Genomic DNA, 23761 nt, shown 5'->3' with positions numbered 1-23761 from the left:
TAGTGAGTCGGCGCCCCCAAAAAATAAAATTTGCTGCCGGGCTAATAGTCGCGTTTAGCGGGGTAGAGCAGGAGCTCGGAAGCAACACGACTTCCCAGCTATCACATCACGTGACCTCTCTTATTTATATTTTTAAACTTACCTGAGCTCAGCCTTTCCTGGTTGAATACAGAGACTGTCTCTGGCTGTGGAGGGGGAGAGGGCATGTGCTGTCACCGCTGTACTCGGCTTCCTGAACCTGCTGCCTTTCAGCTGTTTAAACAGCTAAGTCTACGCCAGCTGAAAAACCAGCTACTAGACCAAGGCACACATCTGAGGGACCATGGAAATCACCTCAGGAATTTTCAACTGGGGGAGGGACCATTTGGTATCACCGCAGGAGAGCAGGGCAAATTAATTTTCCTAATTTCTCCTTTTCAAATCAAAGCAATCCCCAGTGGGGAAATGCATGTCCACTATCTGCTGGAGATGGAGAATACTGGCAGGCTGATGTCACTGCAGGGGTGTATGTACTGTGACATCAGTTTGCTCTGTTTCCATCTGCAGGTAGAGGTGCATAACTCGCTTGTTCTGGATTCATCTGATTGGATGCTAAGAAACAGATATTTGCATCAGCACCCATGCCTATCAAAATCCATTTATGCGGTAGAGGCATTTGCGTGCACTCATATAAAATATTGCGCGCATGAATGCGTGTACTGCCAGTTTTGTAACATACGCGAATATATGTGTGTATAGTATAAAATAGCCACATCCATTGTTGCAAGCCGGCATACACGTGTACATGTACACCCATGCAACTGTTTGAAAGTTGCCGTTCCCAGTTGTAAAGTCTATCTTGACATGGGTGCCAGTTTGCAGTTAGTTCTGCTAATACTGATTTGAAGATACTTATCTCTAATGGCATTTTGAGACTAGGCAGGTCTCTATGCTGAGATGAAGCTTCTGGTCAATACGCTGTAGTGCTACTTTAGAGACTGTAACTAACGCTGTAGTGCTACTTTAGAGACCTCTAACTTTCTAAATCACCTAAATGATAATTTTATCAATTATATCTTAAGTGATAAAATTCCAATAAAACCTCTAATGTTAGATAAATAGAGTGCTTGTTTTGATTAAAATGAACTCTGATTGAACTTAGTTGGAGTGATTAATAAATTCATAAATTATGTTATACATTGGAGGTTCCAAAAATATGATTACTCTATATTAGTGCTACCATTGCTCTTACAGGCTCCTTGAGGGAGTTCAGGATATCACTACCTCTGATTGTATACATAAGATATATCTCAATCCACATCCTGCAAACTAAAATCTCCAACCAAACCATCTCCTTCCCTTCATTCCTGCCTCTTAAATGTCTTCAATCAGATTTCTGTTCAGTTCGTCTGTAGGACATCCTAATATGGATGGAAATGCCATCTATCCTTTCCAAGACAGCCTACAACGCCACCACTTCAGGAAGCTTTAGGGAAAGGATTACCAATTAGGACGTGAGATTTCTCCACTGATAGGCCAAAATTGCAGGATTTGATGCTTAGCAGGGTCTTGGGCTTTCTCTGCTTCTACTTCTACAGTCTGATAGCTTTAAATGAACTTTTGGTAGAGCTATTTCTCCTTTTATCTTGGTGCTTTCCCGCTTTAGAAATATTTTAGTTTACATTTGTTACAGAAAAGCTAAAACATTTCTAAAACAGCTCTATTAAGCATCTGCTGCAATCGTACAAGCTGTTTATTTTTATTTATTTTTAACATCTTGTATCCCACAGTTTACACTGTTGGAGTCGATATGAGATACTAAATTCCACATTTTTACTTCATTTTTTTATATTATTATTGCATAGGCAGGATCATGAGTTCAGTTTTGACACACAGAATTACCCAAGCAAAAAGAAAAGATCACACCGAAAACTCCAAAAGGTAGCTTTCTAGTTCAAGGAAAAAAAACAGGATGGAACATTGGAGAGAGGACTGAAGAGCAACATATTAAGTTTTAGCTGAATATACATCTTTTAAGATCCATATAAAGTCAATATTTCAGTGGTGTGTTAAGCAAAAATTGAAGTATAGTGAGGGGTCCCATAGCTCAGGCCGTGGACAGAGAAAAGACAGCTACTGCTACTATGGTGACCCTGCTGGTCATGAATGCTGCTAAGGGGGACAGCAGAGACTACCAATAGGAGAAAATAAGGGAAATAAATAGAAAAGATAGTTGCACTGAATGTTTACAAGAATGCAAGTCCATTAAGCAGAAATAATCTTTAGGCAAGGTTTAGAGGGCACACAAATATTTCTTATATGGGCATCATTGGTTGGCTAGATCTAACATTCACTAATAGGAAATATGATTTGTCTTATTTGGCTTCTAAGAACTGGCGTTATGAATATAATGTATATTGCTAAGTTTTCAACCAGCCATCAGTATATTTCTATTGCCTAAGTAATTTTGATGTCAATTGCAATCAGACAAACTTTCACAGGGAATGTCTATATTTGCCTATAAAAAAAAATAAATGTAACTGATAACTATACAGCATGATAATGGAAAGTGATATTTTAATTCAATACCTAAAGTTATCTAAATGCAGCAAGTTGATTAAGATTCTGTATCATTTATCCTATTAAATTTCTGTGCAATATTTCCATTATATTTCCACAATGAATATGCATGAGATCGATTTGCACACAATGCGGATAATGCATGCAAATTTGTTTCTGGATATTTATCGTGGATATCCTGAAACTGGGACTGAATTGAAAATGTCTGGTCTATGCTCCCAAAACCTTTTCTAATTCATTTAGCAATAAGTTGTCAAGAGATCAACCCATTAAAAATTCACAAAGAGGCCACAAAGTACAAAAACAACTTTTTTATTCTGATTGCCAAATTATTAAGGCAAGTATAAAAAAAGAAAGCATTCAATATACATTTTACATAAAATAAACTAGATTACAGCATAAAACAAGTAACCAGGCAATGGCATTAAAGTCTCTTTTCTAAAACTGGATAATTGTAAACATTAAAATAAGACTGTAGGACTATTCAAGTAATAGAACAATCACAGATGTCTTCTGGTACGCAGGCTATTGGGTTATTTGCCATTCAAGATTATTAAGAGACATTTTATTATTCACAGATGCTCATTATTTCCCCATTTTAAATCTATACATTATGTACAACACAGTTTTTGTGGTACTGGCAACCCCATGCCCTCCAAATGTATATTCTTCACAATACACAATTACAAGGAAACAGTGAATACAGTAACATTTTACACTGATGCATCTTAAGAGGAGCCATCAATTAGACATCTACATTGTACCAAAGTGTCATCATCACAGTTAACCTCTCTGAGGGCTTGTGGGCAATATTAGAAGGGTATGCAAGGTTCAAGCACACTAATACATAACATTATTTATTTACAATTAAAAAATAAAAAATAAACAAAAAACCCAAACAGCCATTTGTGGCTAACACTTTCCAAACATGACAAATAGCATTTTCCTTTACTGTGTGGTTTGCAACTTAGCAGCAGACCCTGTGTGTGCGAGCCTGGTTACTGATACAAAAAGTAAAGAATATATTTATATTTATATAATATGTATATATATATATTTATATTTATATATATATATATATACAGAAGTCTAATTACAGCAACATTTGTTACTCTGTTATAAAATCTGTAATTTACAAAAATGACATGACTGGTTTTTGCCTGCCATTAAGGCATTTGAAATAAACACCATGGAACTGATGTCTGTAATAAAGCACTTTCCCATGTGATCCAGTCACATGACATTGTTCATTTCCAATCTTGTTATTCCCTGCAAAAGAACATCAGATATTGATCATTGGATTCTGAAACCAACATACATAAACACAGAAAAAAAATCCTTGACCAAAAATCCACAAAATTAGCCTATTTTGTAAATTATAAACCTAGATTGCTCGCTTTTATTGAAGAGAAATAACAGAACTGCGTCAGGAATCCCCCCCAAGACTTGCCAAAAGTCCCTGCTGATCCAGCGGTGGCCCTGGAGCGATCTCCTGCATTCGGGCCGTCGGCTACCAGTATTCAAAATGGCGCCGATAGCCTTTGCCCTTACTATGTCACAGGGCTACTGGTACCATTGGTCGGCCCCTGTCACATGGTAGGAACTCAAGATGGCATCAGCCGTCCATTGCTCCTACCATGTGACAGGGGTCAACCAACGCCACCGGTAGCCCCTGTGACATAGTAAGGGCAAAGGCTATCAGCGCCATTTTGAATACTGGCAGCCGACAACCCGAGTGCAGGAGATCACTCCAGGATCCCTGCTGGACCACCAGGGTCTTTTGGCAAGTCTTGGGGGGGGGGGTCAGGAGGGTGGGGGTTTTATTTGTTAATAATATGTTGCATTCGTGGGGGTTCGCCATACGTTTCGGGAACTCACAAATGCAACGAATAGGGACCTATACGTTGCGGATTGCGCATTCGTTCAAAACGAATGCACATCCCTACCGAATATGCATGCCCACCAGATAAAGTTAAGCCTTCCCCCCAGAATGCCTCCAGTAACACCTCTATGTCTGGATAAATTTTGTGCATACAAAATGTATTTGTTTCGTAGGAGGAAATATTAAAAAAAAATCCTCAACTTTTGTGCGTGTAACACCAAAGTTGCGTGTTCAAAAGCTTTGACTATCAACCTCTCTATATGTTATAGGAGAGATAAATATGAGAGGTCAAATAAACATGAAATGAATCCATTCCAAATTCTACTCGCTTTACAAATGAGATCATTGTTACTAGAGTCAATAATCACCTGGTGATCTTTAAAGGCAAAACTTTTACAGTAGTACACAGTATTACATTAATACAAACTGTTAGACTACTGATGATACAGTCATATGCTTCTCAGGATTAAGACATCTCCGAATATAATTAAGAGTACATGGTATTTACCTTCTCTGTGCAGGAAATATACCAGATGCAGATGCCTGAGCGGCCACCTGCTGAGTAGCAACAAGGGCAGCAGAGGTCAACCCTAATGGAAAAATAAAAACAATGTGCATATAATATGCCTCTGAGATTTTGTAGGCTGCAGAAAGATCGGGTTCTATTCATAGACTTAGAACTAATGCATCACAAATAATAAAAACATAGGGTAAGTATGCCTCCTTTAACAAAAAAAAAATTCCACAATAAAACAAAACATTGAGGACAATCTATTATCAGAAATATTCTTGCAAAACAGGTTCCCTGTAGTGTCCATCTTTATTGTACAATTTGCAAGAACAGTACTACATGCTGTTAAATGCTTTGCATCAATGGGATACTATGAAATTAAGCAGACATAATGAAATCAAGAAAAAAATAATAAAAAGCTAAACCAAGTTACAAGAATAAAACAATGCATTTTAGGAGGCACATAGAATCATTGATCCAATTTAAAAATATTCCAAAATTCAACTTAATAAAATGAATGTTGGGCACTAAACATGAGAACAGTACTACTTCTGTTTATTAACTACCTGATGTCTGGATAGTATGGCTTATACCTACAGCCGCCTTTCCATATCACTGTGATTGTTTTTGACTTACTAAATTTTAACATTTTCTTTTAATAAAAATAAAATATGTACATTTTCTTATTGTATCAATTTCCCATGTTTTCACTGTTGTATATGCATTCTGATAAGGATTAACACAGTAGCATCCTGAGTTACTGAGATTCAAAATGAATAGGAAGCAGCAGCCTTCAAGAATAGTGATCATCAAATACCACATCAGAGATCAATTAAAATTAGAAAAAATATAGAGGCAATCTAATGATTTGGTTTAAAATGCCAATATATTATTTCCATAAATGCTGGTGTAGTATACTATACTCTCCTGCAGAATCCATTTCTAATTCCATTATAGAAGTACAAAAGTGAGTGAAAATAAACTGTAGGTCTGTAAAAATGAATATTTTTACCAATGCCTGCTATATTCATTGTAAATATGATTACAACACGCAGCAATTCAGCAGCTTTGAAGCTAAAGATCCAGCATGACAGAGCATATACCTGCAGCAGGGGGAAACATGACAGAACAGGCCAGGGCACTAGCATAGGCAGTGAAGCCGAAGGCAGAGGGAAAAAATGGCAGGGAAGGAAAAGGGAGAGGCCTGGATGCAGTTTTAGGCAAGGGAGGGACAAGCTCCAACCCACTCCCAGTTGGAGGAGTAGAGGAGAACCAGAGAGAGGGGAAGGCTGTGCAGACAAGGTGAAATTGCTGCACCCATACTGGCCGAGCAGATGCAGAAGCTACATATCCAAGAAGAGAATCAGGAGTGGAAGAGATTGAGTGTGCAAGGAGCTGAGTATGGACAACTACAACTCATCTGCAATGAACCAGTACACCCAAGTGTCAATGTTGTAAAAATATTTGTAGTGTAAAGAGAAAGACTTCTTGGTCATAGGACTAAGGACTGTGTTGGCTCAAGCCATGGAATATAAGAAGTACGCTATCCTAGATATCAGTCAGAAATTGACTCCTAAAGAATAAAACGTCTTATGGTGGAGTACCTTGCTGCAAAATGAACTTTAGACAGATTCGGGCGGATTTTAAAAGCCTTGCTCGCGTAAATCCGCCCGGATTTACGCGAGCAGGACCTTGTGCGCTGGCGCGCCTATTTTCCATAGACCGCCGGCGCGCGCAGAGCCCCGGGACGCGCGAAGGTCCCGGGATTTTTGGAAGGGGGCGTGTCGGGGGCGGGACCCAATGACGCTGCGTTTCGGGGGCGGGACCGGGGGCGTGGCGCCGGCCCGTGGGCGTGGTCCAGGCCTCCGGGCCGGACCACTGCTTCTCGCAGGCATAAATCTACGGACAAAGGTAAGGGGGGGGTTTAGATAGGGCCGGGGGGTGGGTTAGGTAGAGGAAGGGCGCGCTGGCTGCCCAAAATCGGCAGCCTTGCGCGCGCCGATCCAGGATTTTAGAGGATACACGCGGCTATGCGCGTATCTTATAAAATCGCGTACTTTTGTTTGCGCCTGCTGCGCAAACAAAAGTACGCGATCGCACAGTTTTTAAAAATCTACCCCATTATGTGCAGGAATGGACCTTCACGTTACTTACTGACCACGCCCTTCTCTGATGGCTCCATGCTACAAAGGATACCAATCCTCAAATCATGTTATGGTATTTCATACCACAACAATATAACTTCTGTGTTAAGCACTGGCCTGGCAAGGAGAACAAAATCGCAGATTTTCTGGTCCGCCAAGGGGAGTTATGTGGCTCCTGCCAAAAATGAAACTGTACTCAAAGAAAGGTGGTGATGGAGCACATACCTGCAGCAGAGGGGAGCATGATGAAACAACCCAGGGCATAAACACAGACAGTGGAGCCAAACCCAGAGGAAAAGAAGCAAATGGAAGACCCCCTGGGTGAAGCTTCAGATAAGGAAGGGACCAAACTCCAATCCCCTCTCAGCTGGAAGACTAGAAAAGAGGAGTGGGGTCTGCAAGAGGGAGTGACTGCTGGATGAGCAGAAGCAGAAATTAGAAGTGGAGGAGACAGAGTTCAAGGGGCATGAAGCCGCCTCCAACCTGAGAGACTCAGACAACTGGTCTCTCAGGTTGGGGGCAGCTCATTCACATCTCAAAATCTATTTAAGTTAAGAAGTCAGAGTTAAGTGCAACTTGGCTTCTAGAAAAAGGCACATTGCATTCTACTATTCTGGGACCATGAAATCCCTAGCTTTTATGTGAAACAATATAGTTACAACCAACCAGCAATAAAATCTATTCAATAGGATCGTTATTTATTGCAATTTTGGTACTGGTTATTTTAAGAAGGGATTTTCTGATTCTGATTTTTTTTTTTTTTTTAAACAGACGGTGAATATCCTTGCCTTAGTGTTTCTAAAAGTGGAAGCCAACACTCACCTTGAAATGGGTCATATTGGCCTGGTATTAGTGGGTAACCCATCCCAACATGTGTGTGATGATGTGTATGAAGATGCCGCTGGCCGAAGGGTGAATGACGATCTCTCTCCCTCTCGGTCTCACGTTCAGCTGTGGCTTTTTCTGCAGGCTGAAAGAATAAAAAAAAAAATGTTAATACCAATTATTTCAAGCATTAGGAACTTAATGCCCACAATTAATACAGTACAAGTAGGTCTTTAACAGGAATAGTGGTGAGCTGGTTTCTTCAGTGTGAAAATCTAGGAAATGCACATTTATTAAATAAAAAAGGTCTGCAGAAAAGGAACTACATTCTACATGAGCAATAAGCTCAATAAGTATTTTTCTAAATGACAACTGAGCATTTGTAGTGGATGGGATCCTTAAATATGTATTTTTGATCACAGAATTTGATAAAATGACTCTTGGTGGTAAATCTATTTAGGATATAGACAAACAAACTTTCTCCACCTCCAGATAAGCATAATTTAAAATATCCTTAATAGCTTGAAATTATCTTGGGACAGCTTCTACATAATTTATGCAAATGTTTTAAACTATGTTTTATTCTTCTGAAGTACACTTTATTACATTTCTCAACAAAAATAAATACATAAGTTATAAATGCAAGTTATAGAGGGAGGATGTAATTACTTGACTTAAAGTCACTGTAAATAAAGGATGTCAAAGTATACAACTCTTGCCATTAGAGGGAATTAGCACTATTTTAAGTCATTTCCAGAATTTTCTAAAAATCAAAATAGTTAAACATTTCTATTTTTTTTTTTTTATAGAAAATATATTTATCTCTTTCTTTCTTCATTTCCCTAGCCTTCTTAAGAAACTATCCTATTTGGCAAAAGAGCTGCAAATTAAAACTAATTAAATAGTCCATAAAACTTGTATATTTCTCTGAGCAGCCTGCTTGGCTAGCCAGCTGCCTTTGTGGGAAGGGGACAGCAGGTAAAGAAAATATTGTTTTAGTTTCTTCTCAGTTTCAACAGGAGTGGGGCATTTTAGCTGGTACAGAAAATCAACCAAAGTCTTCGGGCCATTTTGGAGTAATATGTTAAGGAGTATGATCCAGCTTTAGATGACAGTATCTTTGGGCATGTTTGGCTCACAAACATACTGACTGAGAAGCAAAAGGTTTTGTGGGTAAAATGTTTCTGCAGAAATGAACACTTAAATGACCACATACAATTATTTTCTTTCCCCTCAAACATTTGTTTCTTAATCTGTTAAACTTCAGAATATAGGAGGCCTGGAGGTAGAGTACCTTGGTGCAAAATGCCTTGATAAGTGTACAAAGAAGCAATGTGCTGGATGAGCTGAGAGAGACCTGCCTCTTTTTTCATGTTGTTCTGCTCTAGTACTTAACCGCTTTTAATAGACCATTTTTCTAATTTTAAATTAATAGCAACACAATAACATTTTCTGTAACTTTATATTGTGTACAATACATTACCAGGCTTACTGACTTATCTAAGAGCAGTGTCATGGCTTTTACTGAAACAAGCAGATTCAAGTGGTTAGGTATGCATAACATTTCAACAGTAATAAAGTGGAAAAAATGCTACTATATCTCACTGTTCATCTCTTATTTGATTTTAAATGATAAAATTGTGTTAGATTGTGGCCAGCTTGTTCATGCGGGCAAAATTTTGTGCATGAATGGATGCTTAACTGAAATCTCATCTTTCTAGGGATGGTTCTTGACAGCAGTTTTGGAAAGCACACGGTGCTTTTCACACGTGCAAACACTGAAGCAGGCCATAGCATCACTGACGGCCCAATATTTCTGCTTGGACAGACCATTGGGCATAAAACATCCAAGCATATATCCACTGTAAGTTTGGCATTTCCTAGTTACACTAGGAAAGCACTCATGTTCTAAAATCAGTTGATGGATGATGAAAATGCAAAGATGGCACCTTCAATTTAAGTTCTCAGATCCAGAGCAGTCTGCATTTTGTGGGCAGTTGGTTATCTTTCTGTCAAAGTCTGAAAACACACTACTCTTGAATAGGACTAGAAGATAGCTTACAGCAGGAGACTTGGTGCGATACTGATTGGCATGCTGCTGTAGCAGATCCAGTGCTTTAGATTCAGTGGCAGACTTGGTATTGATGCTGGGGCTGGTACTGGCTTTCTCAGTCTCCTCTCTTCCTGACATCTTCCCATAAACAGGATAATGATGGAATCCTGGAGAGAGATAGGCCCCTGTGATAACAGATAAAATGGCATATTAAGTTATTGAATTTCCAGGTACAAATACTAAGTTGCATGGGGAAGGAGGGAACAAAATACAAAAGAAACAGCAATGGGAATCAATATTCAAAACATTTCTGCAGTTAAAATTGTCTTAAATCTAACTGTTTAACAGGAATTTTAAACATTTCAGTGATGGGCCAGAGTTTATATTAATGGACTAGAAGTGGGCCAGTTGGGGAGGTGAAGAAAGGTTCCTGCTTGGAACTCAGGTTGAGGATGAGTGGGGGAGTTCCTCCTTTCCCACTCAAGTGAAGAGTAACTGAGCCACAGTGAGCCAGTGGCTGACTTGGATATTTATTATTTAGATGCATATTCCGCTTTTCGCACTTTTTCAGCACTTCAAAGTGGATTACATTCAGGTACTGAAGGTATTTCCCTATCCCCAGAGGGCTTACAATCTAAGTTTGTACCTGAGGCAATGGGCTTTTGCAGAGGAACATGCCCCCCTCAAGGTGGGTCAACGCTTCCCACCATTTGGGCTGCCTGACAGGTCAAGGGAAAAACAAACGCTGGTGGTGCTGTGCAGCCAGTGGGGACACAACCATTGCATTAGCGTTGGTTGCTGGGAAGAGTGGCAGGAGTGCACCCATCCAATGGCAGTGTCAGGCTGTGGGCTGCAGGTTCTTTGAGAAGTTCTGGAGGAAAAGCACGAAAAAAAAAAAGTGGTGGGAAGGGGATGCATCAGGTGGCAGAGAGGACTCACAGAAACATAGTAATGACGGCAGACAAACACCAAATAGTCCATCCAGTCTGCCCAGCAAGTTTCTTAAGGTATTAACTGTTGTTCTGTGCAGGTTACCCCCAAGCCTTAAATTTAAGTGTAGTAATATTAATAATCGAAACCAAGCAACCATAAAAACCCTAAGAAAATTACTGCTAGTGACATTTTTTTACAGGGTGAGCAGGCTTCTTGGTAATTCATGCAATGCTGCTTGAACATGCTTTGCTTTTGGACTTGTCTGTAGAAACAGTCCTGCACTTTTTCCTTAATGTCTGCGTGTCAGTATCCCAGACCATAAAAGTCAGAGCCCAGCGTTGTCTGTCATCCGAGTCCAATTCTCCTTTTTCTCCCCACCATAGGAGAGTGATGCTGCCATTGTGACAAAATCATGTAAGCTAATAGTTAAAGAGAATAATTCCAATGCCTTCTGTTAGGGGTAGTAGCTGCCGCTCCATGCAGGTTGCTGTCATGCACCCTTTTCTTAATTTCCACCTCTAGCCTTTAGGGATCCAGTGTTTATTCCATGCCCTTTTTAATTGTTTATTGTTTTTGTCCTCATCACCTCTTCTGGAGGGGCATTCCAGGCATCCACAAACAAATAATTCCTGACGTTGATTCCGAGTCATCATCCCCTGGAGTTTCGTATCATGACCGCTAGTTCTACTGTTTGCTCTCTAACGGAAAAGGTTTGAGGAACGTGCATCATTAAAACCTTTCAGGTATATGAAGATCTGTATCATATCTCCCTGCACCTCCTCTCTTCCAGGGTCTACATATTCAGATCCTTCAGCCTCTCCTCATAATCTTCTGAATCAGACCCCACACCATTTTGGTCACCCTTCACTGGACCGCCTCCATCCTGTCTCTATCCTTTTTGAGATATGGTCTCCAGAACTGAACACAGTATACCAGGTGAGGACTGACCAAGGACCAGTGCAAGGTTATTACCACCTCTTTTTTCTTACTGGTTATTCATCTCTGTGCAGCCCAGCATTCTTCTAGCTTTAGCTATCACCTTGTCACATTGCTTCGCCACCTTCAGATCGCCAGACACTATCACCCCAAGGTCCCTCTCCCAGTTTGTGCACATTAGTCTTTGATCCATCATATACTGCTCTTCTGGATTACCGCACTCCAGAGGCATGAATCTGCAGGTCTTGGCACTGAATCCCAGCTGCCAAGTCTTCCACCATTCTTTAAGCTTTCTTAAATCACTTTGCATTCTCTCTACTCCTTGCAACAGGTGTTTCCACTCTGTTGCAGATCTTACTATGATCTATAAATAGACAAACTTTACCTTCTGTCCCTTCTGCAATGTCGCTCACAAAGATATTGAACAGAATCTGTCCCAAAACTGATCCCCGAGGCACTCCTCTTCAGAGAAGGTTTCATTTACCATTACACGCCATCACCTATCAGTCAGCTCAGCACTAGAAAAACACTGGGGCTGTCTACGATCCCAAAGAAAAGAAAAGCCAGAGCCCTTCCCACATCCATATGCATGGAGTGCCAAAAAACAGCAAAGCTATGTGACTGCTGCTATTTTACCCACCTCCTGCACAGTTTTTGTGTAGGATAAGAGAAAGGGTCTAGGGCATTTTCCTTATACCAGATGGAAGACTGTCTATTTAAAACTATAAGATAACCTGGTAGAAGATAAAAGGAGCTTAGACAACTTTTTGGAGATGCTGAGAGACTGAATTATCTTCCTTTCAACATCAAGGCTGAAAGGATCAGAGTCTGCATTTGGGGTGAAGTTTGTTAGTTCTGTGAGATCAGACTTAGGGAATATCTCAATTTGTTTAACTTTTTAAGGGGCAAATCCCAAAGAAGTGGAAAACAAATCTATCTTGGTCAAAGAGAGCTATGAGGATCAGAGTTCTCTGGTTCCTTCTGAGTCTTAAGGTTCTAGCCTCCAGAGGTATGGGAAAATGTGTTTACAGAAAATTCAACCCCCAATATAATGATCACCTCCTCGTGCAAAAGAAGAATGATACTTTTTTGTCTGGCAGTTACAAGCAGGTCCATTTTGGATTGCCCCACACACAAGGAAGATTCCATTTGCTACATCCTGAAAAGGAGCTATCCATGTGTGTCCAGGTGTTGACTGAGCTTGTCTACCAGGATCTTTTCTTTTCCAGTCAGTAACATGGCTTTAAAAACTGAGAAATGACTAAAAGCTTTTAGTGGATTCAAAACTACCCATACCTCCACTATGTTAATGTGTAAACTATTTTCCTGGACAGAACAAGGATCATTGATTTGAAGCCCTTTACATATGCTCCCTTTCCCCAGGGCAGGTTAGAAGCATCTGTAGTTAAAACAATTTGATGAGGAGAAATTTGAAAGCATAAACTCCAGATCACACTGGAATAAGAAGGTCACAAAAACAGTCTAAAAGCTCTTCCATAACACAAATTTGCTGAATCGCTTGTTTCACTGGACCTTTAGGGTCCACTGGACTTGTCTTATATAGAAATGTTCCATAAAATTTACATAAACTGTGGAAGCCATAAGGCCCAACATTTTTCAATATGGATCAAGATGTCTGTTGACTTTAAATTACATTTTCAACCATGGCCACTATTGACTTTGTTGGTAGGAGGCTAAGCCATGACTTAAATTGTGTCAAGCGGAGCTCCTATAAATTCCATTTGGAATGTTGAGTTCAGTTTGGATTTGGGGTAGTTGATGACAAGCCCCAGTGATTGCAGCACATATATGGTGCTCTACATGGATTCATCTGATTTAGTTCAATCTGATTTAGTCAATTGTTCAAGTGTGGAAATAAGTAAAGTCCCAGGTTGCATAGAAATGCCGTGACTACTAAAAGGCGTTTTGTGAATACCTGAGGTACTGAGGCTAAGACAGAGGCAGGATGTGGTACTGGAAGTGCTGTTTATGTACTACAAAACTGAGATACTTTCTGTAACTTGGATGTATCTCTATCTAGATGATGCCTCCTGCAAATCCAGAGAACACAGACAGCCTCCTATGATCAGGAGGGAAATGACAAAGCTCAATGTAACTATCTTGAACTTTTCTCTATTCAGGAAATTTGTTCAAGGACTTTAGATACAGAATGGGATAGAATACTTTTGTCTTTCTGGGGATTAAGAAGTCCCTGCAATAAAATCTCCATTCTCTTTCCTGTGGTGTGAAAAATACAACCACTTTGGCCTGCAACAGGGAAGAGATATCCAACTTGATCAGGTCTTGGTGTTCAGTGAACTTTAATGTACATCTGAGTGGGCAATTTGGATGGATTTACAAATCCTTTACAAATTGGATGGCCCAGCTATCTGAGTTTACAATGGGACAATTGTTTAAAAAAAAAAAAAAAAAGCAATCAACTCTCCCCCTGCAGGGAGGTTTTCTGAAGTAGAGAATGGTGTTCTGGCTATCTTCTTTGGTGACATTCAAAAATCCATCCCTGGTTTTTATTGGATGGCCACAAGAGAGTTCCTTTGGTCTTGATGACAAGAGCATGAGATCTATTGTCTTAAGGCAAGAAGAGCATAGAAAACATTTCTTTCGAGGAAAAAAGTGCTTCCTTGGTGAACCACTATGAAACCTTCAAGATGTGAAGAGTAGCAGTGAATATAGCCTGAAGAGTAGACTGGTGGTCTTCAATTGTTTTCTTGAACATATCTCCAAAGAGATTTCCATTACTGAATGGCATATTTATTTATGTTATTTATTCAGAAGTATTTATTGCCTGCACCCTCCAAAGTTCTGGGAGGGTTACAAAGTACATTCATAATTAAATAGGAAGAGCTGCCTTCTCCTGAAGTGAGTATATATAGGTTCCTATGAACTGAATTCTTTGAGCCAGAGCAGTTTTGAATTGGCAGAGTTAACCAGGAAATCCAGGGACTGGAAGAGCCATATGGTCTTCTTGAGGGACTCCAGAATTTCTGATGGTGGAAGGACACATTAACTAGCCAGTCATCCAGGTATAAGAACATGTAGACTCCCTGCTGTGGAAACTCTGCTACCGTAACTGTAAGACATTTTGTGAACACCCTCAGGCTACAGAAAAGCCAAAGGGGAGCACCTTGAATTGGTAGTGGGTGTCTCACCACAAACTTAAGGAACTTCCTTTAGCAGAATGAAAAAAAGAGAGTCATCTAGAGGGAATTTATCTTGAACCTCTCCAGAGCCAACAATTTGTTCAGTTTCCATAACTCTAGAATAGGCTCTTGATATTTTGGGGATTAGGAAATACAAGGAATAGAAACCTTGAGCACACTCCTAAGAAAGGGACTGGTTTGACCACCTTCTGTTGAAGGAGTATCTCTGCCTCCAGCAAGAGTTGGGATTGAATGATCTAAGCTGAAGACTGAAATCCGTTGTATTGGAGGAAGGCAAGAGAAGCATAAGCTATAACCATATGCCACAATTTTCAGGACCCACTGGTCCCTGGTGATATGACGACCCTGCAGGAGGAAGGCCTTAACTGTTCTCTCCACCAGAGAAGATAGGTCTCAAAGTTGTCAAAAACTAGTCCTGGGCTTAGGCTGAATCTACTTGAGCCTTTGGCTGATGCCTCTCCCTCAGTCAACCTAAAGCAGACAGTTGCTACAGAGTGAGAGAAGCTTGATTACACTGAAAAGAGTGGAAAGGACATCTTTGGAAGAATGGACACTTATAGGAAAAATACTGGCGTCAGGCAGAAGTAGCTGGTTCCCTACCACAGGGTGGATTGATGCTCCTTAATGAGAGTCACCGTCTTTTGAACTTTTTCATCATATAAGCTGTCCCTTGTGCAGAGAAAATCTGCAACACAATCATGCACATCCTCTTGGCTCTTTGAGCTCTAATTGAAGCAGCCAAAATCCTGATTTTGGTATTAAAAGCATCAGTAATGGACTAGATGAGGTATTTCTAATATTCCTCCACTGCTTTACAGACGTCCGCCTGCTCTGGGTCTGATGATTCCATTAAAGGCTTTAGCTTTTGCACGCAGTTTAAATTCTGCACCATGTAGAGCTGGTGAGTCACAATTTGGGCACTCAGCATGGATCCCTGGGAAGACCATTTCACCTAAAAGTGTCTGCTTTTGGATCCTTCCAGGACATGTGTGGGACTGGTCATAGTGTGCTTAGCACATTTGAATGTAGATTCTACCAACATCGAATGGTGAGGAGTTGTACTACCCCCAAACTGAGGGTAACCTGGACTCTGTACTTTTGTCCAGTTTCTGGGCCACTGAAGGCAAGATGTTGGCATCGGCCATATCCTCATCTGCAGGTCCTTGAGGACTTTGTGAACTGAAATAACCAAGGAGTCTGCTGGAGATTAAAGGAACTAAAGAAGCCCAAAGAAATCTGTCCTCAGGTCTTTTATCTTTCCTAACACAGACAGCATCTTTGCCAGCTTATCCAAGAACCTGGAATAGCAGAGATCCTCCAAAAGAGAGATATACTGTGGTAAGTCTGGCAAGGGTTCTGAAGGTTTCCCGTGGGATTTTCTTCCTCTTCCTCCAACCAGAGGGGAACACTTAGCAAGGACTCCAATGATGAGGGTGAAAGAGGAGGTGTTCTCCAATGGTCCAAGGATGAAATGTCTGAAAGGATCTAGCAGAATGAAGTGATCACACTTCTTCTCCTTCCAATTCTAGAGGAGAATCCACCATCTCATGGCAAGGACTTACTCCCAATGCTGGAAACACTTAAGAAGATGTATGGACCAGTGCAGGATTTTGGGTGGCGGCCCTATGTGGAAAAAGTTCCTCTTTTTTGACACTATAAGTTTTAATCTGCCTCTCTGGTCTTCAGGACTTAAAGGAGGAAAAAATGTTTTCATTAGCTCTGATAGCTAGACTCCCACTGGATGAAGAGCTAGAGGAGAGATATCCTTTTTTAGGGACTGAGATCGGCTTATCCTCACTGAGGACAGTCGATAAAAGAGGAGGAACTGTGCTGTTGAAATTGCATCCACTGATACAGCAACTGGTTCTGAGGAACTCTGCTCCAGCTGCAATGAGTCCCATTGAACAGCTCCTTGGTCCATGGATGGCACCAGCAACATCTCCTTCCGTGCCATAGCACCAGCAAAAGGACTCGAGCTTTTGTACCTAGGTGCTTTGCTCTATCACTACTGACCATCTTGGCATACTGCGCTGTCTGTGTAAACTACACCCTGGAATATGAGCTCCATGCTGATGACATGGTTAATGCCCAGTTTGTCTCCGGGTCTGGGTAAAATAAATGGCTCAGCAGCATGGAATCTTCCACATTATGAATGATGATGGGACCTATGCTGATGAGGCGATCCTATCTTGGCATCAAGGAGGGGCCCACTCTAGAGAGTTCTATGCCCTGAAGAGTATCCCACTCATTGCTTAGCTGCTCTTCTTGATGCCTCGCCCAGCGACACAGGCTTCTGTGCCATGCTCAACCCCTGACCCAAAATGGATCCAGGAACAGGCGCCAAGGAGGAAGCTTTCACCTGCTTGTGGGAGCAAGAGGGAAAAGGTTCCCATCTTAATTTCTTTTGCTGAGTGTTCAATGATGCTTCACTCCCGAAGGAGGATCTTTTCCATACTCATCACTTTTTTTGTTTTTTTTTTTTAATTTTAAAACTTACAATTTCTGTTTACGGGGCTGCTGAGAAAGTGGCAACAATTTTTTTGAAGCAATCAGGCAGTAAAAGGGTGCTAACGCCAAAAATAAAATTGCAAGAGAGAGACTGGGACAAGTCCATGTGGTAGCTCAGAAGAAAAACAGACACTCATGAGGCAGTGTTCATGCATGGGAATTGTAGTGCATGCTCAAAGTTTTCACTGAGCTCTGAGAATTGGATTCATTTCAGTGCCACTGGATGACATCACCAATATGTTATGGCTAATTCATGTTTGCTTATCAACGGAGAAAAAATTGATTCCTACTCCAAACCCTGTCCAACTTTGACTTAATATTCATGGCAGTGGACCTGAATTAGCATTAATATACTGATAGGAGGATTGTTCAATGCACCAATCTCAGGGATAAGTAATGGATTTCCCCCATTCTATCTTAATAATAGTTTATGGACTTTTCTTCCAGAAACTTGTCCAAATGTTTTTTGAACTCAGCCAGACTAACAGCTTTAACCACATACTCTGGCAACAAATTCCGAAGTTTAATTATGTGTTGAGTAAAAAGAATATTTTCTCCTATTTGTCTTAAATGCATTACCTAGTAACTACAATGTATGTCCCCTAATCTTTGTACTTTCAGAAAAAGTAAACAGTTGATTCACGTTTACCCATTGTACTCCACTCGTTATTTTACAGACTTTTATCTTATGTCCCCCCTCAGTGGTCTCTTCTTCATGCTGAAGAGCCCTACGCTCTTTAGCTTTTCGTCATAAGGGAAAAGTTCCATCTCCTTTATCATTTTGGTCACCCTTCACTGCACCTTTTCTAATGCTGCTATATCTATTTTGAGATGTGGTAACCAGAATTTCATACAATACTCAAGGTGTGGTCACACAATGGAGTGAAACAGAGGCATTGAGATATTTTCTATTTTATTCTCCATTCCTTTACTAATACTTTTGCATTTTATTTGCTTTCTTGGCCACTACAGCACACTGAGAAGAGGATTTCAACACCTAGATCCTTTTTCCTGGGGAAAACATTGCATTGTGTAGCTGCAATTTGGGTTGCTCTTCCTTACATGCATCACTTTGTACTTGTCCACATTTAATGTAATCTGCCATTTGGATGCCCAGTTTTGCAATTTCTCACAATCTTCTTGTGATTTATTTTATTTTTATTTATTTATTTAGAATTTATATCTCGCTTTTCGGCATTTCAAAGTATACATCAAAGCAGATTACATTCAGGTACTATAAGGTATTTCCCTATCCCCACAGGGCTTACAATCTAATTTTGTACCTGAGGCAATGGAGGGTAAAATGACTTTCCCAAGGTCACAAGGAGTGACAGTGGGATTTGAACCCTGGGTCATAGCCCACTGCTCTAAACACTAGGCTACAGGAAATGTGATCGCCTTATCCTGTCAATTATAAATATGTTAAAAAGCAGTGTACCCTGGGGCACTACACTATTCACCTTTCTCCATTGAGAAAACTGACCATTTAGCCTTATTCTCAGTTTTCTATCTTTTAACCAGCTTTTCATCCACAAGAGAACATTGCCTCCTATCCCATGATGAATTTCTTCAAGAGTCTCTCATGACATGCTTTGTCAAATGTTTTCGGAAAATCCAGATATACTATATCAACTGTCTCACCTTTATCCACATCTTTATTTAGCAGATTGGAGAGACAAGACTTCCCTTGGCTAAATCCATATTGGCTTTATCCCATTAAACTATGACTTAGCTATATGTTCAGTAATTTTGTTCTTTATAATAGTTTCAATCATTTTTCCTGCCACGGATATCAGGCTCACTGGTCTATAATTTCCTGAATCACCACTGGAACCCTTTTTAAAAACTGGGGTTATGATGGCTACCCTTAATCTTCAGGTACCATTGCTGATTTTGAGAGTCTATAGATAGTAGATCTGCAATTTCATTGTAGCAAACTATCCCCTAGATTCATCAAAATGCAATACTTTTCGCATGGATAACGCCCGCGATAAGGAAAAGGGGCATGGATATGATAATTTCAGTTACTGCGCCGTGCGCTTAGTCACTTCGTATAGGTAGTTTATAGCAAAGTGCCCAGACAGGGGGAGGTGGGGTGGGAGGGGGAGAGAGGAGAGAGAGAGACTCTTTATAAGGCTTTCATAGTAGTCCATCAAGCTAGGGCGAGAGCACATTGTAGAAATCTCTTCTTTGTGTGACTTTCCTCACTCCAAATCATGTCAAATTTTCACCAAGGTCAACTGTGCTGTTCGTACATCTCATTCTGCATGTAAAACTGGCCTAAAACCCTAAACCACCACCAAACCCTCACCTCGAGTTACTAGCTAGCCCTCCTATAGCAGTATAAATAGTTGACTACTATGTATGCCACCCCAGAGGCTCTCTCTCTCTTGCTACTCCACTCCTCTCCCCCCATGGCCAAAAATGCCCGAAACAGAATTTGTGATATTTATCGCAAATTGCGTTTCAGCCATTTCGGGCATATCATACTACTTAACGCCAGGTAAAAAGGTGCAATTATTTCCAGTGTTAAGCATGTACAATAGTGTGCGTTACACTATCGCACAGTGTGATAATGCCCCTCATTTTAATTGGTTCCACCCAAACTCCTCCCAATTCCTGCCCCTTTGAATAAATTTGTAAAATTTGCATTCGCACTGCATATTGCGATAACTATCGCATGAGTTAACGCCATAACCCATTTTGATAAATGACCCTGAATGTGATGGTGAGTAATGATTAAACTGATTAAAGCATCTTTTGCTCTAATTCAAATTCCTTTTTGTATTATGCTTCTTTAATTACCTTTTGCCTTTAACTTTCTTCCAGCTCTTAAGCTTCCCAAGTTTTTTACTCCTTGTTAAATGTAACTTTACCTTATTCACTTCTCTTGTTAATTACTTTTATTTATTGCTTCAGTTATACCCTTGTTTTATGTAAACCGATCCGATATGGTTTTTTACTATGAAGGTCGGTATAAAAAAGTGTTAAATAAATAAATAAATAAATAATGAACTTCTCACATTTACATGCAGGATAGAGATTAAAGCTACTTGCCAACTTTTTGGACATAGTGAAAAAATTGATGAGGTGAAATCAAATGAAGACATTTCCCTTTTCAGAAAACTTGACAAAAGAAATGAAAATATATTTGATCAATGATATACTAGCGAAACAATGCTGAAGAAATAAAAGGGGGCTGGTTTTGTATGTTGATGAATAAAATGTAAAAACCAAGTACTAAAAAATGTAACTAAGACAATCTAGGAGCTTTTAAGACAAAAAGCCTGAAAAAAAGAGAAGAAAAAGATTAACTTTCCAAATTCCGATGCCACAGAAGAAAGGATATGTCCAATGGTCTCAGCAGACAAAAATGAGCTGAGAAGAGCTGCAGGGCAGGAACTAACATGTTTGGGCAGAGAACGGCCTTTGCTCTTTCTATAAAGCTGTGGTAGAATCTGTTTGGCGCAGAGTGTAATCATGTGACCTATCAGTGTGGGTCAGTAAACTACTTGTCTTCAAAGAAAACTGCCTCTTTTGTTTAACAGTTTTTTCATTTCATTCATCTCTATGAATGAAAATTATAAAGGACATTTAAGCCTTCTTGATTGAAAAGAATAGTACCCATATTGCCTTTGAATATTTGTATTGGCAATAAACTGAGTGTAATAACAAAAGCAGATTGTTAGAGGCTGTAGATACTATAGCTCTATTCCTAAAGGGCCATCTTGAATTAAATTGGTTTCATCTATAGAACTTTTCCTAGAACTAATATGTACTCATTTCTGTCAGCCAATATTGAAATATAGGTTTCATCCACATTTGAGTTCACAGAGCTTTTCTTCTGTGGAATGCTCTTTACATACCTGGGTAGCTGTGCATTAGAACCGGAGATACTGCACGGTATGCAGGATGGTTGGGATCATACATCTGTGTATAAGGGTAAGTGTGCAAGTACTGAATATATGACTGATGCTGACTTATTGGTGAGGAAACTGCCACACGGGCACTTCGTGAGTCTTTCCAATTCACAGGAGTCTTTCGATCATCATTTTTGTTTTTGTTTTCATCCATTGATTGAGAATCAGGGCGTTTGCTCTCTTTGGAATCTTCTTTAGTGCCTGAGGAGGCAGAATGGTTGGGTATGGCACTTTCCTTATTAGGTGTTTTTCTAGGACTGTCTTCTTTTAACTTCTTCTCCCGTTCAAATTCTTCTGTTTTCTGTTGATCCATATATTTTGGCTGGTACACATAATGATGCCATGTTCTTGAATCTGAGTCCTAGTTACAGGGAAAAAGATTTAGTTCATTTTTAACTGTAGGTCTTATTTTTAATACAACTCAATAATTTTTTAACACAAACCAAAACTACATCTGAGACTAGACTGACGGCGATTGTTCATTAACTCAAGCTAATGTAATAGAAATATTATCATTTATTTCACTTTGATCTACACACAGTGAAAATGTTAACAAAATTTATACTATTCTGCGCCAAATATTTTAAAATGGGAAAATAAATACCGTACTGGTATATTTGTGCTGTTCATGTTATTGGGATCATACATCTGTGTATAAGGGTAAGTGTGTATGTGCTGAATATATATGACTGATGCTGACTTATTGGCGAGGAAACTGCCACCTGGGTACTTTGTGAGTCTTTCCAAATCACAGGAGTCTTTTGATCATCATTTTTGGTTTTTTTTTTGTCATCCATAGATTGAGAATTAGGTCACTTGCTCTCTTTGGGATTTTCTTTAGTGCCTTATTACATAGACCCCCCCCCCCAATGTTTTCTTTAGTGCCTAAGGAGGCACTAAAGAAAACATTGGGGGGGGGTCTATGTAATAACAGGTGTTAGCTAACATCAACGTATAAAATGTGTTAAAGTATGCTATTTGAATGTGTATTAGCACTACTGCCGGTTCCCTGACAGTAATGCTAATAAACACACAAATACCCACTTTCAACAAAATTCTAATGGGTTTATTCATCTTAATACAGGATATACTATCCAACATTAATACCTATCGTCTTAATTTTAAAAGGCCGGCGTGCGTTAAAACCGGGAGATACGCATGTGGCCAGGCCACGCGCATTTTCAAAGGCCCACAGCCACATGCATATCTCCCGGTACATGCCGAAGAACGGCTCTATAAAAAAAAAGGGCAGGGCGGGTTCTAGGCGGGGCATGGGCATGCCGGGACAGCCCCATTAGGCACTGTCCCGCTGAAGCGTGCACCGGCAGCTGGCCGGCCCGCGCAACCTACTACTGGAGAGCAGGTACGTATGAAAACAAACAACAAAAAAGAGGGTTTAGGGGTTGGGGTAGATAGGGAAAAAGAGAGGCAGGTTAGCTAGGAGGTTTAGAAAGTTCCCTCCCAGTCTGTTTCTTTATTGGAGCGGACTGGGAGGGAACTGGGGAAAGGCCTATCACATCACTGCGTGCTTCTTATAAAATCCCCCTCCCCCTTTATGCGCACGAGTCGGCACTTGCACGCACATGCGCATGCCGATCTAAAATTGGGTGTGCGTGTGCGCGCGGGTAGCGGATCTTATAACATGCGTGCATGCCGGGAACCAAGCGCACATGGATGCCTGCTCGCTTTTTAAAATTTACCTTTAAGTGAGATAACAGGAGCCACTTAAGGCAAGAATGTTAGCTACATCTCAGGAGGTATAGCAAACTTTCTTGCTAGTGAGCCACGTTAAGTCAAGGCAATAGACCCCGAACCCCTTCTCCTGGGAACAACTATAGGCCTTTAGTCCCTGATTTTAACTTCTCTCTTCCTCTGATACTCAAATTGGGGCTCTGTGTGCTTGCCCCCTCCCTTCCCAATTCCTGCTTCCCCCAAATATGATATCCAGCATTTGGGACCTTGTTACATCTTTCCCCCAAACAGCTCCTTCCAAAAAAAAAAAAAAAAAATCCCTACAAAGTTTGCATTCTAGCCCTCAATAGAGGGCAGAGCATCAGCAGCACTATTTTGTATTTAGTGACTTCTTAGAACTTGAGTGGGGAAGAGGAGAGCCACAGAGGCTATGTTTGAAGGGGGAGGCGGTTACAGATTGGCTATAGGTATCGCCCAATGGCCAACTTGATGACTGTCGGGGAGATGCTGGGTATAATCAAGGATCCAATAGCCAAATTGCGTTTTGTGGAATTTAGATATATTTAGGGTCTGGAGACTGAATTGATGTTTGTGGGGGAAATGGATTATGGGGTCT

The 23761-nt window shown here is 40.4% G+C and overlaps 1 protein-coding gene across 5 annotated transcripts in view; it reads right to left on the bottom strand.

Moving 5' to 3' along the window:
• Nucleotides 1-2855: 2855 nt before the first annotated feature.
• ZNF608 (zinc finger protein 608) overlaps nt 2856-23761 on the bottom strand; it is a 332629-nt gene continuing 311723 nt past the window's right edge. For 4 of the 5 annotated variants that reach the window (XM_029619572.1, XM_029619599.1, XM_029619563.1 and 1 more), the window contains 5 exons: nt 21400-21814; nt 9984-10159; nt 7919-8066; nt 4950-5031; nt 2856-3828 (listed from right to left, as the gene is read on the bottom strand). In XM_029619572.1, coding sequence (XP_029475432.1) covers nt 3822-3828; nt 4950-5031; nt 7919-8066; nt 9984-10159; nt 21400-21814 — 828 coding nt within the window. In that variant the 3' untranslated portion in view covers nt 2856-3821. Of the gene's footprint in view, nt 3829-4945; nt 5032-7918; nt 8067-9983; nt 10160-21399; nt 21815-23761 lie in introns of those variants that run through there. The other variant, XM_029619590.1, reaches the window with a different exon arrangement.

This window comes from Rhinatrema bivittatum, chromosome 1 (genome assembly GCF_901001135.1).
Source record: "Rhinatrema bivittatum chromosome 1, aRhiBiv1.1, whole genome shotgun sequence".
Classification (NCBI taxonomy): domain Eukaryota; kingdom Metazoa; phylum Chordata; class Amphibia; order Gymnophiona; family Rhinatrematidae; genus Rhinatrema; species Rhinatrema bivittatum.
Note: the sequence above shows the minus strand (reverse complement) of the source record. Positions and strands in the feature narration are given on the sequence as shown.